The following is a 15357-nucleotide window of genomic DNA, read 5'->3' on the forward strand; positions in this document are numbered from 1 at the left end:
TCAACCAGCAGTACACATGAATGATTTCTGTCTCCACAATTACTACAAGAATGACACCCATCACCATTTGCAGCTGTTTCTCTCCCCATTTTATCTCTATGTTTTGCATGTGATGAAGCACCAAATGTAAGTGTAGTGGTGCAAAGTGAATAAAGACACAGATGCATTGAACCCACAACTCAAGACAACGCAGTCTTTTAAGTATCCATTGTGGAAGACAATTTCCTGGTATAGCTTTGGACTTGTGCTTTTAATGAACTGTTAGAAAAACAAAAAAATATCATAAGGAGGGATCTAATGCTCTAGCAACACTCTCATTCCATGTGCTACAGTCTGTTCACACAAACACCTCATGCTTCATATGCAGCATTGATCTGGATGGTATGCCATCCATTTCTGCAGGGCTGCCACCTCACACTTCACTGTAAGTCAGGAGAGAAAACAGTTTCTCAGAGGCTGTAATTTTTTGTCATATAAAAAAGACATCTTAGTCAATAAATTTCCACAATATCTGAAAGACTCATAATTAAAAAATGAATTCTAACAGAACAGCTGTAAATTAAACAGATAAATATACAACTTCAAAATAAAATATCTTCAACTTCAAATCTACAAATAGAAGAGATCAATGGACACTCCAGAACAAACATGATATTAAAAAACCAGGCTAATTACTAAAAGGTTTCCTTAGAAGAGTATGAGCAAGTTTTACAATCTTTAAAATTTAATCAGATCTTGATAGACCATAGCCATTACTATTACTTTTGGATTAGATTTTAGTTTAGTGATGCACATTAGAAAACAATGATCATCAAGTGGCTTTTGCCATCTGTTGTCACCAATAGAACACCCAGGGAAGTCTGAAGAGGTCAGCATCCAGTAAATAGCGTCCAAAAGAATGTGTGAATAGAATATCTTAAGTGGCTCCCATAACAGAAGTGTTCCCAGGATTTTTTATCAAACCAGGCAAATCCCTGTCACTTTTATTATTACTATTATCATCAAATATAATTGCACCTGAAAAAGTCAAGATGCTAAATATATATAAAATAAATTACATTAGTCTCTTCTCCTTCCCTTGTAATTTGCTTTATGGTCTAAGTAGTTGGGTTTTAAAAGTTTATTTTACTGTCACTTTAATCTGTTTTCATAGCTCTGCTTTTAAGATCTATTTATCCCACATTTCTATTAAAATTTTACCCATGCTGCCTTTTTTCTCTTGACAATTGAAAATGGCCTAATGGGAGGTTTTGAAGAAAAGAAGATGGACAAAGGCTTTGATTATCACAGCACAAGCATGTCGTAGTTTTTAGACGTTTACTAAAGATCTTGCTCTCATGAAAAGTTTGCATGCAATTTGCTAAGAGATCCTAAATGGTCTTGCATTTTAACAGTCATTTCAAGTTGCACCTTTAACTTCAGATTTCCTTTTTTTTCCAAAATAATTCTGATGTAAGCTCACTTTTATTTCTTTGAGCCATAAACCAGAGATAACAAAGTCTTACAGACATTCAAGAAGTCAATAACACTTTAAAAGTTCCACTTCAACTTTCTATTGCATGTCACAGCATGAGTCTCAGACCACATTCTTTATTTGAACAGTTAGGTAGGGCCACTTATATATATGATGATCAGTAATGCCATACCCAGAAGAGCACAGCAGCATGCCTTTGCTCCTCATGAATGACTGGCAAATCCTCCTAATCCATCCTAACCACAAAGGAACAAGAGAAATTAAAGCTGAACTAGTTCTATATTTACTGCTAGTGAACAGCTTCAAGGATAAAATTGGCCAAACTGCACAGAAAGCATTCAACAGAACTTTTAGCAATAATATCAATCACAATTAGTAGTTTTTATTTAAATATCTGGAATAATCTGAAACTAACAGCATGACATACAGAGTAATTTGAAAAAACAATATTTAAAAGAAGCTGAAAATTTTTCATTATGTTATTTTCCAAAACTGATTGGAAAGAGAAAGCAATTATTTTCTTTTGTTATATTTTTTTTTTAATGAATGCTTATGCCTCAGGTTTAATTTATTTGTTTCAGTCTAGTAAAAATATTTTTTATAATTAAAAAAAAATCATTAAAATTTTCAATTCAAGGTAGGGAAAGGTTTGAGACCAAGATATACAGAAAAAAATATGTGTCTTCATCATTAATGCTGAAAAGAGTCACTGTGCAAGTATTTATCTTAGTGCAGAACTTAAATTTCTTTTGCTGGTACTTGTGACCATTTCTCTTTCTCCTTCCACTGACTACTACAAAGAAGAGCCTGACTTTCATCTTCCCCATAACATCCCATTAGGCATTCAAGAGCAACATGATCCCATCTTAGATTTTTTTCTACAACCTTAACAAATTCATATCTCTGAACCTCTCCTCACATGCAAGAACACTGTTTTCCAGTTAATTGATAGAACTTTACATGTTATAATGTAACACCTGAAGAATATACATTGCCTTGCTCAGACACATCAAGTCACATTTGCTTCATTTGAGCCACAGAGTTCCAAGCAATTAGGCTCAGCACTGCTCACTTTCACAGTCTTCTGGGGTTCTTTATATTTTGTTTTTAAGAAAGGAAGGAAACCTGGCTTTATATGAAAAAAATGCCAGGATTTCATCTCATTTTCATTCCAGCACAAAACAAAATATTTGCATATATCACAAAAGAGAAAAACCAGAATGGGTGACAGTCTAATGTCTTGAGCCATATCTACCCCATTACAATGAACCTGAATTTTGCAACAGGATTCAAAACAAAAACCACTGAAAATGCTGGCAGTGAGCACCAGAACATTGTTTCTGGTTGTTTCAGAACCACCCTGCAATATATCCAGTGCTTCAACATGATTCTGAATATGGCAAACTCCAGCAGCAGACTGAGGCCCTTCGTCATTCACATTAGGTCTGTTTTGGCCCCTGGCATTCCTTCCTGTTTACTTATATCTTCAAGGTTCCATGAAATGTCAACATATCCCCAGTTCATTCAAAATTTGCAAAGGGCCCAACTGCCCCTCCACTACGAATTAACGTGTAATACATTGCAAATAATCTGAACATCAAGTAACATGACCAGCCTCTACCTCTGGTAAACCTCTCGGCTATTTGCCAGATGAAAACAAAGCAAACAGCCTCTTCTCCTCCCAAAGAATCACATAAAGTAACAAACCCTGAGTGTTTCCAGTCCTAGTATTCTCATTTTCTCAAGTAATTCAATATCCTAAAACCCACTTTGCTCAAGCTCTCACAAAACTCTTTTCTTTTCTTGCAAAGCCACGCTGCGCTAACATAAAAATCTTATTCTTTTGAGCTACCCTGCTAAAGCAAGCATCAGCTTGAGGATCTGTTCAGTTCTCACTTAACTTTTTTCGTGAGGAAAAAACCAACAACCTATCATTCCCTTTTACTCTTTGCCTTCCAAGAATAGTAATACTTCACCAGAAATTCATCTGTGTTCAGAACTGTGAATATGAATCAGTAGATTACCGCTGATGCAAAATGTTTCTTCACTTTTTGAACAAATCCCACTATTGAATCATATAAGGCTTTTGAGTTTTGTTTGTCTCCTTCCTCCCCAAATACTTTTGGCATCAAGATTTAATTTTCTGTGCATCCCATTCAGCACAGAGAAAACCCTAAAGAACTACTACAGGCAGTTTACTCTGATGAGAATTGAAGACATAGAAAGTACAGAATATGACACACGGTATTTTAGAGTAACAGCTTTCTTCACACACATATCCAGTTAAGAGAAACCCAGGTGTGGGAGAGGCATGGGCCTGTCTGTACTCACTATGTGCAGCTGCAGGAAATCACCGAGCCCAGGGGCACTGTCAATCCGGACGAGGATGCCATCCTTCACTGTTGTGCTGAAGCCCACAGCAAGACGGTCTGTCCTCGTGCTTGGTCTGTCATTAGCTGGCCAGGTGTACAGGATGAGACCTCCACTCTTCCCAAAGATATATGTGGCACCAGCTACAAGATACAAAACCAAAGAAAAGTGTATTAGTTAATTAGTTACTTATTTGCCAAGTCTGGTGGTAATCCTACGACTTCCGAGAAGAACAACTTTAGCAAGCACATGCTATGAAAATTAGTTACAGGGGTGAAACCAATGTGTCATCAGGCCAGGCCTGATGAAGTACATTATTAGTTCCTCAATAAGGCCATACAGCATTCAAGACAAAGCTAAGTGAAGAGTTTATCAAAAATAACCAAGATGGCTTATCAAGAAAGAATGATTTCCTTAGTGCTAATACCCCAGACAAGGCTGGACAGGACACAGCTGTACACGGGGAAAAAACCACAAGCCACTCCTGTTTCAAAATCATGGGATTCAATCTTATAAGACAATTCAAATGAAATATTTCTCATTTCTCCTTTAGGTTGGACTTGCCTTCAGCTAAAGTCTATTCACACATAGTAGGAGACTATACTTTTCTCAACACTTCATGAGATTTTTTGATATCTAGTCCATCTATTTCCAGCACCATTTGTCTTGTCACAGCTGAGCCTGGGAATTTGTTCCTTGCCCTTGTTTTTAAGGACAACACCAAACTTCTCCCATGCTGAACACTGTCCTCCCACATTCATGAGGGCCATCTAAGCTGAGGAAGGCAGAAATGCAAGTGAGGAATTATTATTGCAGACGAGGAAGTTGAGAAGCTGAAGACTTTGGAGTTCACATTCTGACTTGAACTCAACAGTCTGAGTCAGAAGCAAGATTTTATAACTCAGCAGTTATAAAACTGGCCCCCAAGCTTCTTAAAAATATATATATCTAAAATTCCTTTCCTGTCCAAATCTACAGGCAGGCCAGGAACAACACTCCTCCATGTTTCAGCCACTCACTGCACCTCATTTTTCTGAGCACTATTACAATGGTTACAGAATAGTAAGCAAAAATAACCAGCTTCTGTTACTGCAACAATGACAAAACATATGTAGAAAGTACAGGCAATTACTGGGTACATTTTCTAATCTGAGTGAAACTACAACTGAGGGTTACAACACGGATCACACAACCCTGTACAGAGAAAAAGCAGATAGATACAGAAACAGGTAGGATCACAGCATGGTAATTTCTACACTTGCCTACAAAGCTGCAGCTTCACTAAAGCTCTCTATGACCTGAATTCCAAATAAATGCTACATATTAATAGAAATAATTGATACACTTCTCTCTTGCTAAAGAGGCTTCCTCTAGACATCTCAGAACATATTACAAAAACAGACATCAAAAACTCAGCCACCTAAACATGAAATTATTTGTGAGCAGCTGACTCAATGACAGAGTGATAATGAATCATGTTTCCTTCTTCCCTTCCAGGCCTATGCACATCCAATAGAACATGCCCTCAGTAAATTCAGACAAATGTGTCCAAAATCAGGGTCACATAGGAAATTTCAGTCATAATTCTGAACTACCAAGAAAGAATATTCTGGCATTCTGGAACTGTGAACATAAACTATTTCAGTTTGAGAAAGAATAATTTTACAGATTCAGTCTCCTCATTTAGCTTTAAACTCCAGACAGAGGGTGTATGACTATTATAGGATGTGTGGAAAGAGGTTTTGTCTGTTTGTTTGAACACATCCCCAGGTCTATCTGCAACCTTATGGCTAAACAGGTGGAGATGACCAGGTAGTGAATTAAAACCCACTTCCCAAAATGACTCTCACTTGAATTTCAAGTTCGCCTCCTTTCCTTTGTACTGGCATCAGGCCTTTCAGCAGCCAAGACAAACTTGGAGGTGAGTTATTTACTCTTTATGAAGACAGATTACTTTTTTGCCTCTCTAAGAGTCATTCGGCTGCAGGTAGACCATATCAGTCCCCCAATGAGAGCCAATTAGAACCAATTACATCCTCACAGGCCTTTCACGGGATTTAACTACTTTAACAGATCTTATTTTCTCCTCACAGAGCATAGATTTTGCCTCTAAGCCTAACCTGGCAATATTTAGTACTTTGGTACTATGGTACCAAGGTTCCTAAGGTAAGAATCAGAAACACTAAGAAATAACACAGTATAAATCTGCCTCTGTTGGGTCTTATTCCAGTTTTCTCTGAGATGGTTCTACATAATGCTTCATGAAGCAATGTAGTACTCTGGTTCAGCTGGGAATGTCAACTCAGTTCTGGAGTTCACCTGGTCCACAGGCTGTCCAATTTTACTTCAAATGTGTCAGGGGCTTACTGTGATGGATTTTGCAGTCATATATCCTGGCAAGGCACTGAGTTCTGGAAATAAAGATAATTCAGATGCAACAACCAGAGCAGCACTAGCCTAAACAGACCTGTAAGCAGAAGTCTGATGGCCAGTAGTTTTTCCTTATTTTCCAAGTCAGAAAATATCTGCATAATGAGAGATGGGCCACTTGCTTTATCTGTGTGCAGGTAAATGTAAAAATTTGTTGGATATATCAATGCCCTTCCTTTCACCAACTTTTTGAAGACAAATAGGATATCCATTGACATTTTTAGAAAGAGATGCATATTAACATTGTGCCAGTATATTTTCTTCCCCAAATTATGAACAAAATAATCATTCCAGTCTGAAAACATGAGGTTCATCAAGTAAAAGTGAAAGTATGCCAAGAGTTAGTACCACACTGCAATCACATAAAGAGAAAATATAACAAAAAAGACCCAACCATGCAACACAAACACACTTAACTACTTTTATTTGACTGCAGCAACCATGAGTTTATAGGGTTTGAAAGTTCAAGACAATTTAAAAAGACAAAAAGAAAGCAAATTATAACCCTGGACTTCAGGAAAGGAGATTTCAGCTTAACCAGAACTTGACAAGACCTGGACAACTCTATTGGACTGGACTTGCTTTAAGCTGGTGTAAGCTGGCTAGACCAGTTTACCTCCAGCAGTCCCTCCTGACCTTAAATCAATAATTATCCTTTCTTTGTGGTGTTGCAGAGAATCGTAGAATAATTAACTAAAGCATTCTGACTAAAAAAAAAATTTAAAAATCTGGTGAAATGCACATCTCTTCACCTTGATATCTTCTTGTACCTAAACTCTGTTACAGTCCTCTTTATAAGACAAGAATTAATAATTTTCTTCCAAGATACTTTCTATTCAAGACTGACAAGAGAGCACACTCTTAATGAGCAGCCACTTTATATTTAGTTTTTCCTCACTGTTAAAGGTTTAATTATGTAATTCTTTTAATAAATGCAACACCAACTGTGCCCTAGCAATAGAAAAGTCTGAAGGACTGATTAATTTCTCTGTTTTACAATGAATTGCTCTTATGTTTCACTGCTTCAACTTTATAACACTAAATTCAACCCAAACCATGTAAAAAAAAAAGAATAAAAGAATAAAATCAAGGACACAAGCATACAAAATTATTTCCCCAGTCACTTTTGTGAGCAATCTCACTTCTCATAGTGCCCTACACCAGACTACTGTACCAACACATAAAAACAAAGCTAAGTATAATATTTTCAGGTACTCTACATGTTGCACGCAGAATTTGGTCAGCACCGGGAGCTTAGAGAACTAGAGAAGTACATAGTGAGGAAACACTCCCTACAGATTTAAGCTACTAGGACACCATTACATGTTTAGCATATATAAAGCCTATAAACTCACAAAATTTAGTGCAGCAGACTGGCAGTTGACTTCTCCTAGAAATTACATAACTTGTAGCTTATATCATTGGTGTTTAGAGATCAAAGATGGGTATGTTACAACACATATGACAATGCAGTCTGCATATCTAGCTAACTATGCATTTGTTAGTTATATTCATGAATAGAGCTGTTAGATTATTCATCTTCAGTCTAAACAAAACAGTTTGAGGCAAAGACTCCTCATGGAAAACTTATAACAGAAAATTCATAACTAAGATTATAAACCACAGCAAATAAAGCCTACCAGTGAGGTGCTTTAACAAGTGTTTAGTTTAAGCTGGCACCATCACTTGCCATTTCAATTCATAATTGCCCAAAGACTTCAAAAACCTATTTTAAGCATGAGTTTTTTCAATCAGCATAGTACAACTGCAGCAAAGTAAAAAAGTAAAATAGTAAAGTAAAAGTAGAGTAGTAGAAAACAAGTCTATTGCATCTGCACAAATTATAACTGCTATGGCCTGCACTCCTGTGAATTTCCCCACATGAAATAATTGATTGCAAATTCTCTGTTTGCAGCTACTAAGCCATCAAAAGCCTCATTTTCTCAGCTACAGCACAGCACACACACTCATTTCCCCGTGGCCAAGAAAATGTAACATTTGGAAGGTATTACAGTGTTTATACACTGAAGGGTTAACCGCAGCAACTCTGCACTGGGAGGTGAATACAAGTTTAACATAGTGTAAATGCTACAGCTTATATTTTTACACTCAAAAAGTACCTTTAAAATGCAAATTATGAAGAACCCAGGCCAATTCAAAAGCTGCAATACTTAATTGAGTACCTTTCAGAAATCTGCCCCAAAGGTGGATAATCATGAGTGGTATGGAATGTTGGAGGGCATGGGCTACTTTTTGAACGCCTTTTCTGCTTCAGGGATCTGGAAGCTCATGCCAGAACTTTTTCAACTATAGGACCCTAATAAAGTGACAGAATATTTGCAAAGAGAATGGTGTGGCACCTCCAGAGATAAGCGCTGGAGATATATCCTGTGCCTCACACTACTGCCTAGATGACCACCATGGCTCTTGAAAAGCAAGTCCTGCAGCAGCACAGCACCCTAGAAAGGAGTGGGTCTGATAATGGAATTCATTTCAAAAATAACTTTGTAGACACCTGGGCCAGAGAGCACAGAGTGGGTGCATCATGCTTCCCACCCTGCACCAGCCTCTGGGAAAACAGAACAGTACAATGGACTGTTAAAAATCACATTGAAATCAGTGGGTGGTGGGACCTTCAAATATTTGGATCTACATTTAGTGAAGGCCACCTGTTCAGTTAACACCTGAAGCTCTACCAGTTGAGGTGGCCATGCATGATCATAACTTCCACATACCAGAAGGGGATGAAGTCTCTGTGGTGCTCATCAGAAAGGTGTTAGGGAGGACAGTTTGGATTAGTCCCGCATCAAGCAAAGGTAAATCTGTCTGTGGGATTGTTTTTTGCTCACGAACTTGGACACAGTCGGTGGATAATGCAGAGGAACAGGGAAACACAATGTGTACCCCAAGAGAACTTGATTTTTGGGCAAGAGCTGTAATGCTAAATTTTATAATACTGGTGGCTAAAATGATGTTCCACTGTGTGCCACAAGTACCACAGAGAATGAGGATGGACTGCTTCAATTACACCAGTTGTGAGCTCCTGATGTAGCTGGACACCAGCCAACAGCACATGAGCCCTCCTGTCCTGGAAGACATCTAGGATGGATAGAATCCACATGGAATAAATTAACTCAACAGACATCTTGAAGGGACAGGCGCTGACTATGGTAATGGCACCTGTGCTTGTGTTTATATATGCACATAGCTGGAAGGTGAAAGATTTGAGCATGATATAAGTGGTATAGAGTATCACACACTAAATTGGGGAATATAATGTCTAAATCATAACAAGTATAGGTATTATTTTACTTCTTAACATTTTTGTAAAGGGAGTGGAAATTTTTTTAATATTATATTCTGCTTAGTCCAGTAGTTCAGCTGAGTCTCCTAGGGTATTTCATATACTGGCGTAAAGGTCCTAAGAAGTTCATTAATAATCATAGACTTCTGCTATTTAACAAGAAGCTATCAGTTCAACTACAGGAAAATTGATGATGGCATGATGATGGCATTTTGCTCTTCTGCCTTGGCAGGAAACAGAATTTTAGGTAATTTTCAAGAAGAAATGTTGTCAAAGGATGAAATCAGTAACACATTGTGCTTGACCACAGGTTACATGAGCAAATCAAGAGCCATTTCACATCAGGAAGAAAACCTTGGTAACACCTGTAATTAGCAGCCCTTGAAACATCAGGCTTCTGAAAGCATAACTAAATAATGGAGACCTGATAGTTTATACAGACATTCAAAAAATCCCACAAAATCTCAATAAGAAAAGGTAGAACTTTTTCCAAACTTACATAAAGACAAAGTAATGGCGACCCTTATCTCACTGTACCTGGACTAGGCAGTTCATTTACTATTTCCATCATCAGAAAAGGAACGCAGGTTATAATACTGGCATGAAAGCAAGTGAGACCAGGCATAAATCTGCAAAAACTAAGTAAGGAGACAAAATTTGCTGCCACTGGAAGCATCATAATTGGGTAATGTAATAAAAAAGCAGTTCCAAAACCATGGTATATAGAGAGTTATTCCACCCTCATAAGTGGAGATGAACAAAGCAAAAAGGAAGAGCTGCTAAGACCAATTTCTGTTGTAACAGAAAATTCTAACAACATAGATTGGAAGTTTTGCCAGAAATCTGATCAGACTGATTTGAGCACTGTCCCCAAAATTAAGGTTCTCAGCCATATGTTTGCAGCTAAAGGAAGACTTCATATTTGATCACTCTGTTTCCAGTCAGAGGAACAATGGTAGGGTAGCTCCTCAGGTCTTTACTTGGCCAGATAGTTCAGCATCTTATTTATTTATGCTTGCTACCCTTGACCAAAACCAATCCATGCTTTTACCACCAGCTCTAAGGGGAAGCAAACAACATATGCTGCACGAACCAGAAAAGAGAACCACAACTTTCAAACGACATCTGTTCATTTATTACTTCCTGAGAGTTTAGGATGTCACAATTCAAACAATAAAGCATCAGTGAAACCTGAACACTGCCAAAAGGATATACATTGGCTGAGTAAAAAATGAAGCTTCTGACAGTTATTTTTAATACTTAAGTCATTTTGGCCACATCAAATACATTATGCACATACTGCACAACTCCAAATTTCCACTAAATTAATTTATTATTAGTAAAAAGAGTTAAAGAATGACACACAAATATTTTGAGAACAGTCAAAGAAAGGAAACAGTGTTTATATGAATTAACAGCAATAATGATGAAAATAGGTAAAGTTTTCACCTGGCTTTGCAATATACTCCCAAAGAGCATGGATGATTTAGCTGACTCTTCATTACTTGAAATCACTTGGATTGGGTCAGTTCTAGGTGTGCTGAAACATCTATGTTGACTAGAGATAACCTAACAGGGATTTTCAATTGCCAACTTCTGCAAAGTTACTCCTGTGGATCCTGTTTGCTAAAGGCACTGCATTCAGCATAATACAGCTTCTTTGCCTCACAGTTATATTGGACAGCATTTCCAGCTACTACTATTAAACAAATTAAGAATTGAGAATAAAAAAAGACCAAGAGAGAATTGTCCCATTCCTTCTGCTCTTTCATATTTACCAAGGCATCAGTTTTGACAACAGCTATTCTTCCTTCTCCCATTATAAACTGTCATTTTGTTGTCCTCAATCCTAAACTTCAATTACATTGTTATCCTAATCCCTCTTTTACTCCTCATCTTCCTATACATCACATCCAATTAAAAAAAAGTAATTAGACAAAAGAATTAATTATATCTCCAGAACCAAAACCAAGCTAGACATCAACCCATCTTCTACCTTCACGCACATACAACAATATTCTTACATATGAATCATTTGCAATACCTGGACATCCCAGGGACAACTTGTGAGCTACTGTCACTCAATCAAACACATCAAAAAATGGAAGTCTCATCAAAACTGAGTATCATCAATCAGGACAAAAAGTCTTACTCCACCTAAAGATCCTCTCTGGCATTTATACATCTCTGTGACTCAGTTGCTGTGCTTTCCACACCCTGAGTTTAAAAGATCTATTGATACAAACACCTGCTTGAATAAAAAAAGCAAACTTCTCTATTTAGAGTTCTCATGAACTAGCTCTTCTTCCTTTCAGGATCCTCACTCTTCCCTTGACAAACCCTCTGAGACTAAAACTGAACACCATATTCATCTCAAAAAGCAGGCATTGTTTGACATGAAAATGAAATTCCTTCCTCACTTGAAAATATGAAGGAGCTGCTTCTATATAAAAAGGAGGAGGAGCTATAAAAGCTGCAAGACTAACATATAACAGAAGCAGCAATTCAGATCACGCCTGCTTTCTGTGTTTGTCTTTTTTAATGACAGCAAATTAATACGAGTCACTTTCCTCCCAGCGTGTGTGCATCAGCCAACAATTGGATCAGACAGTATGTTACTTCTTATTAGTTACACTGCATTAAAAAGATTGGAAGAGGAAAAGAAGGAGAGCAGGGGAGTGTTCCTCGAACTACTACAAGGTCCAAGATAATTAATTCTTGAAATAGGAATTCTCTAAATCTAGAATACCAGTAAGATTGAGGTTTTTTCCAAATATGAATTTGCCATGGGGCATGTTGGGGATGTTTATCATCTCACAAGAAATTTAGGGATTAGCTCCTGACTAAAACAGACACAAGATGACCACAGGCACACCAGCTTAAACATAAAAGATTGCAACACTCGAAAATATTTCAGAAATACCTAATTTCCATTTTAACAACACAATTGGTCAGACAAGGATTACTGTCATGTCTTCAGCATTGATCCTAAGTGTATACCCAAGGAAAACTAAGAGTAGAACAAGTCTATTTCCTTTAAGTATGCACTCAGACCATGAGTCTTTTCATCAATTAACTCAGCCTCATGTGGTTTGTTTATACAGTAACCCCAAAGAGATCTATTTTTCAAGTACTTATCCAGTCTCTCTTGAAATGCATTTAAAAGTTTTGCATTCACCACAATGTCTTACAAACCCTTCCCAATGACTCACACAAATCTGCCATTGATGTAGCTAGTTAAACATTAGCCAGCTGTAGGCCCTGTCAGCACAGGCAGCCTACAGCATCTTGCACTCTATTAGCAGGACCTGAGGATGTTCGTAGATGAAGTGATTATTCCTCTTTACTCAGTGGTTGTTAAACTGCATCTAGAATAATGCATCTGATTTTGGATTGACAAACTGGAGTGAAGTGCCACAAAGGCAGTTGGGTGGATAAAGTGCCAGCCTTCTGAGGAAATGCCAGCAGATTGGGCCTTTATCAGCTGGGAGATGACACAGCTTCAAGAGGCCCTAAGGGCAGTCTCACAGCACCTGCAAGGAGGTTGGGGAAAGGCCAAAGGTAGGCTCTTCACAGCGGTGCACAGCTAAAGAACAGGATGCAACTACCATGCTTCAAAGTAAGAGAATCTGGCTCTGCAGCAAGGAGAGGGCTTTCTCTTCACAAGGACAGACATGCAAACAGGTCACCCAAGGAGATTTTAGAGTCTGTGTGCGTGGAGATTTTCAAGATATGACTACATAAACCCCAAGCAACCTGATCTGACCTCACAGCTGCCCTTGCTCCAAGCAGGGGTTTGGACTAACGACTTCCTGGTGACACTTTCAGTCTGAGTGAAAAAGGATCACCTTTTTCTGTGAAGAATCATCTTTTTCATACTTGCCCTTGATAAATAGATGACATTCTCCCTAGATCTTGTTCTGTAAATAATCTGTCCCTATAACAGTACAGGGACAGTCATCTGTCCCTATATCTATCCTTTCAGTGTCAACTTTGCCTTGCAGACATCACACCATCACCCTCAACCTTAAGTAATTTCCTTCAGTAAAGAGACCAGTTATGCCATCAAACTCCACTCCCACAGCTTTATCCAGCTAGATGACAGTTATCACTCTAGAAAAAGTCCACAAGGACAATTTCTCCAGGTTTATTTTTCCTTTCTTTTTTTCCTACACATTACAGAGTATGAAAAATATTTTGCAAAATACACCACCTCAAACTCCCCACAGTACTGATAACAAAATTGAAAACAAAAGGCTTAAAACCACTACGCACTAGAAGAAGAGACAAAAGAAACTACAAACACAACTGATTTATGTAATTTGCTGACTAAAAGTGCCTGGAAAATCGTGACCCCTTCTAGAACAGCAGGATATGTTTACTAGGGTCAAGTTATCCACCACCTACCAAGAGATTCCATTACTTCATTACCTGCAAGTATGGCTAAATTCAGCAAAGGTAGATGGAACCATTTCTTAGTTGCACTCTGCTGCCAAAGGGGATCAGGATTCAATTTCTTATTTCTTGGTATTTCCTGATAAAAGAGCACACTGAGAGGACGTCCTTGGAGAAGGCCAGAAGGCAGCATGCCAGAGGAGCTGAACACAGAGACTGCTGTTAGCAGGGAGAAGCACAGCAGGATTCATAGCTCTCTCAGGGCTTGGAGGAAGAACAGGAATGTTAGTTCTGTACAGTTTTACAGAATCTGAATGGTTACAAAATGGCCTAGATACCCCTCAGGATGGATGACGGCCAAAATACCATTACTGATCTCAATCCAGTCAACACCCCTCTAGAGAATCTCTTTCTAGTGTTTATGCTTAGCTATGTTTTATTTATTCCATTAAAACAAATTAACCCTCACAAAAAGTCAAAAACAAAACAAAAATACAAAAAAACCCCCAAAACAATGAAAATCAACTAACAAAAAAAAAAAAAAAATCCCCAAGACCCAAAAACCAAACAAAAAACCCACACCAAAACCAAAGGAAAGCCAAAATAAAATTTCAAAGACAACTGTTGTTCTCTCAGCTTGAGTCACTTCAGGTTAAGTAGCATAACACCTTGCATGACCAGTCTGTGTCTACAAGGTTTCACTTATTTTAACTGTAGGCAATCCTTCACTCTTCCCTACACACCTGCTCTCATTTCTTTAATCATAGATATCAAAACAGAAAATAGAGTTCAAATTTACTGTCTTCACAGTCATCACTGCAAGAGACCAACCCCAAATTTTCAGTCCTGGCAGTTAAAAAACATTGTGCTAGAAGTATCAGCTACTGGTATTCATTAGAGCCTGAGAAGGAAGAGTTTTACCAAATCTAATATGCTAAAATAAGCAGCAGAATTTGGAAAAAGAAGTAAGTTTTCAGGTATCTAACTTTTTGCTGGCTACTAGCATTTTAACAGTATGCTTTTGAAACAAACTTTTTTATCTATCACCACTAGATATGTTTTAGTTCTCATCAGAGCAGTCTCAGAGAACACAAGTTTGACTCCTTAAAATCTGCAATCCAGCTTTTAAGAAGATATTTGTCTACAGTTCCAGACTGGAGCTAGTCCAAAGTAACACTTGAAAAGAAAAAAGCCTGCAGTGTAGATCTCAGGTCCTTGGTACTTCATTTCTTTCTAAAAACCAACTCTCATGCTAGTCTTCAGTGACTAAATGGGGCCCATTTTGGTCCATCAAGGAAAGAAACTCAAGAGTTCTGAGCTCTTTGACCTCACCTCAATTATGACATTGTCCCTCACAAGTACTAGAAGGTCAATGATGCAAACA

At 37.9% G+C, this 15357-nt stretch overlaps 1 protein-coding gene across 9 annotated transcripts in view; it reads right to left on the reverse strand.

The window, feature by feature from the left end:
• Nucleotides 1-15357, reverse strand: part of NRXN3 (neurexin 3) — a 964874-nt gene that overhangs the window by 239190 nt on the left and 710327 nt on the right. For all 9 annotated transcript variants that reach the window (XM_064715475.1, XM_064715471.1, XM_064715470.1 and 6 more), the window contains one exon: nt 3806-3987. In XM_064715475.1, coding sequence (XP_064571545.1) covers nt 3806-3987 — 182 coding nt within the window. The remainder of the gene's footprint in view (nt 1-3805; nt 3988-15357) is intronic.

Source organism: Zonotrichia leucophrys, chromosome 5 (assembly GCF_028769735.1).
Source record: "Zonotrichia leucophrys gambelii isolate GWCS_2022_RI chromosome 5, RI_Zleu_2.0, whole genome shotgun sequence".
Lineage (NCBI taxonomy): Eukaryota > Metazoa > Chordata > Aves > Passeriformes > Passerellidae > Zonotrichia > Zonotrichia leucophrys.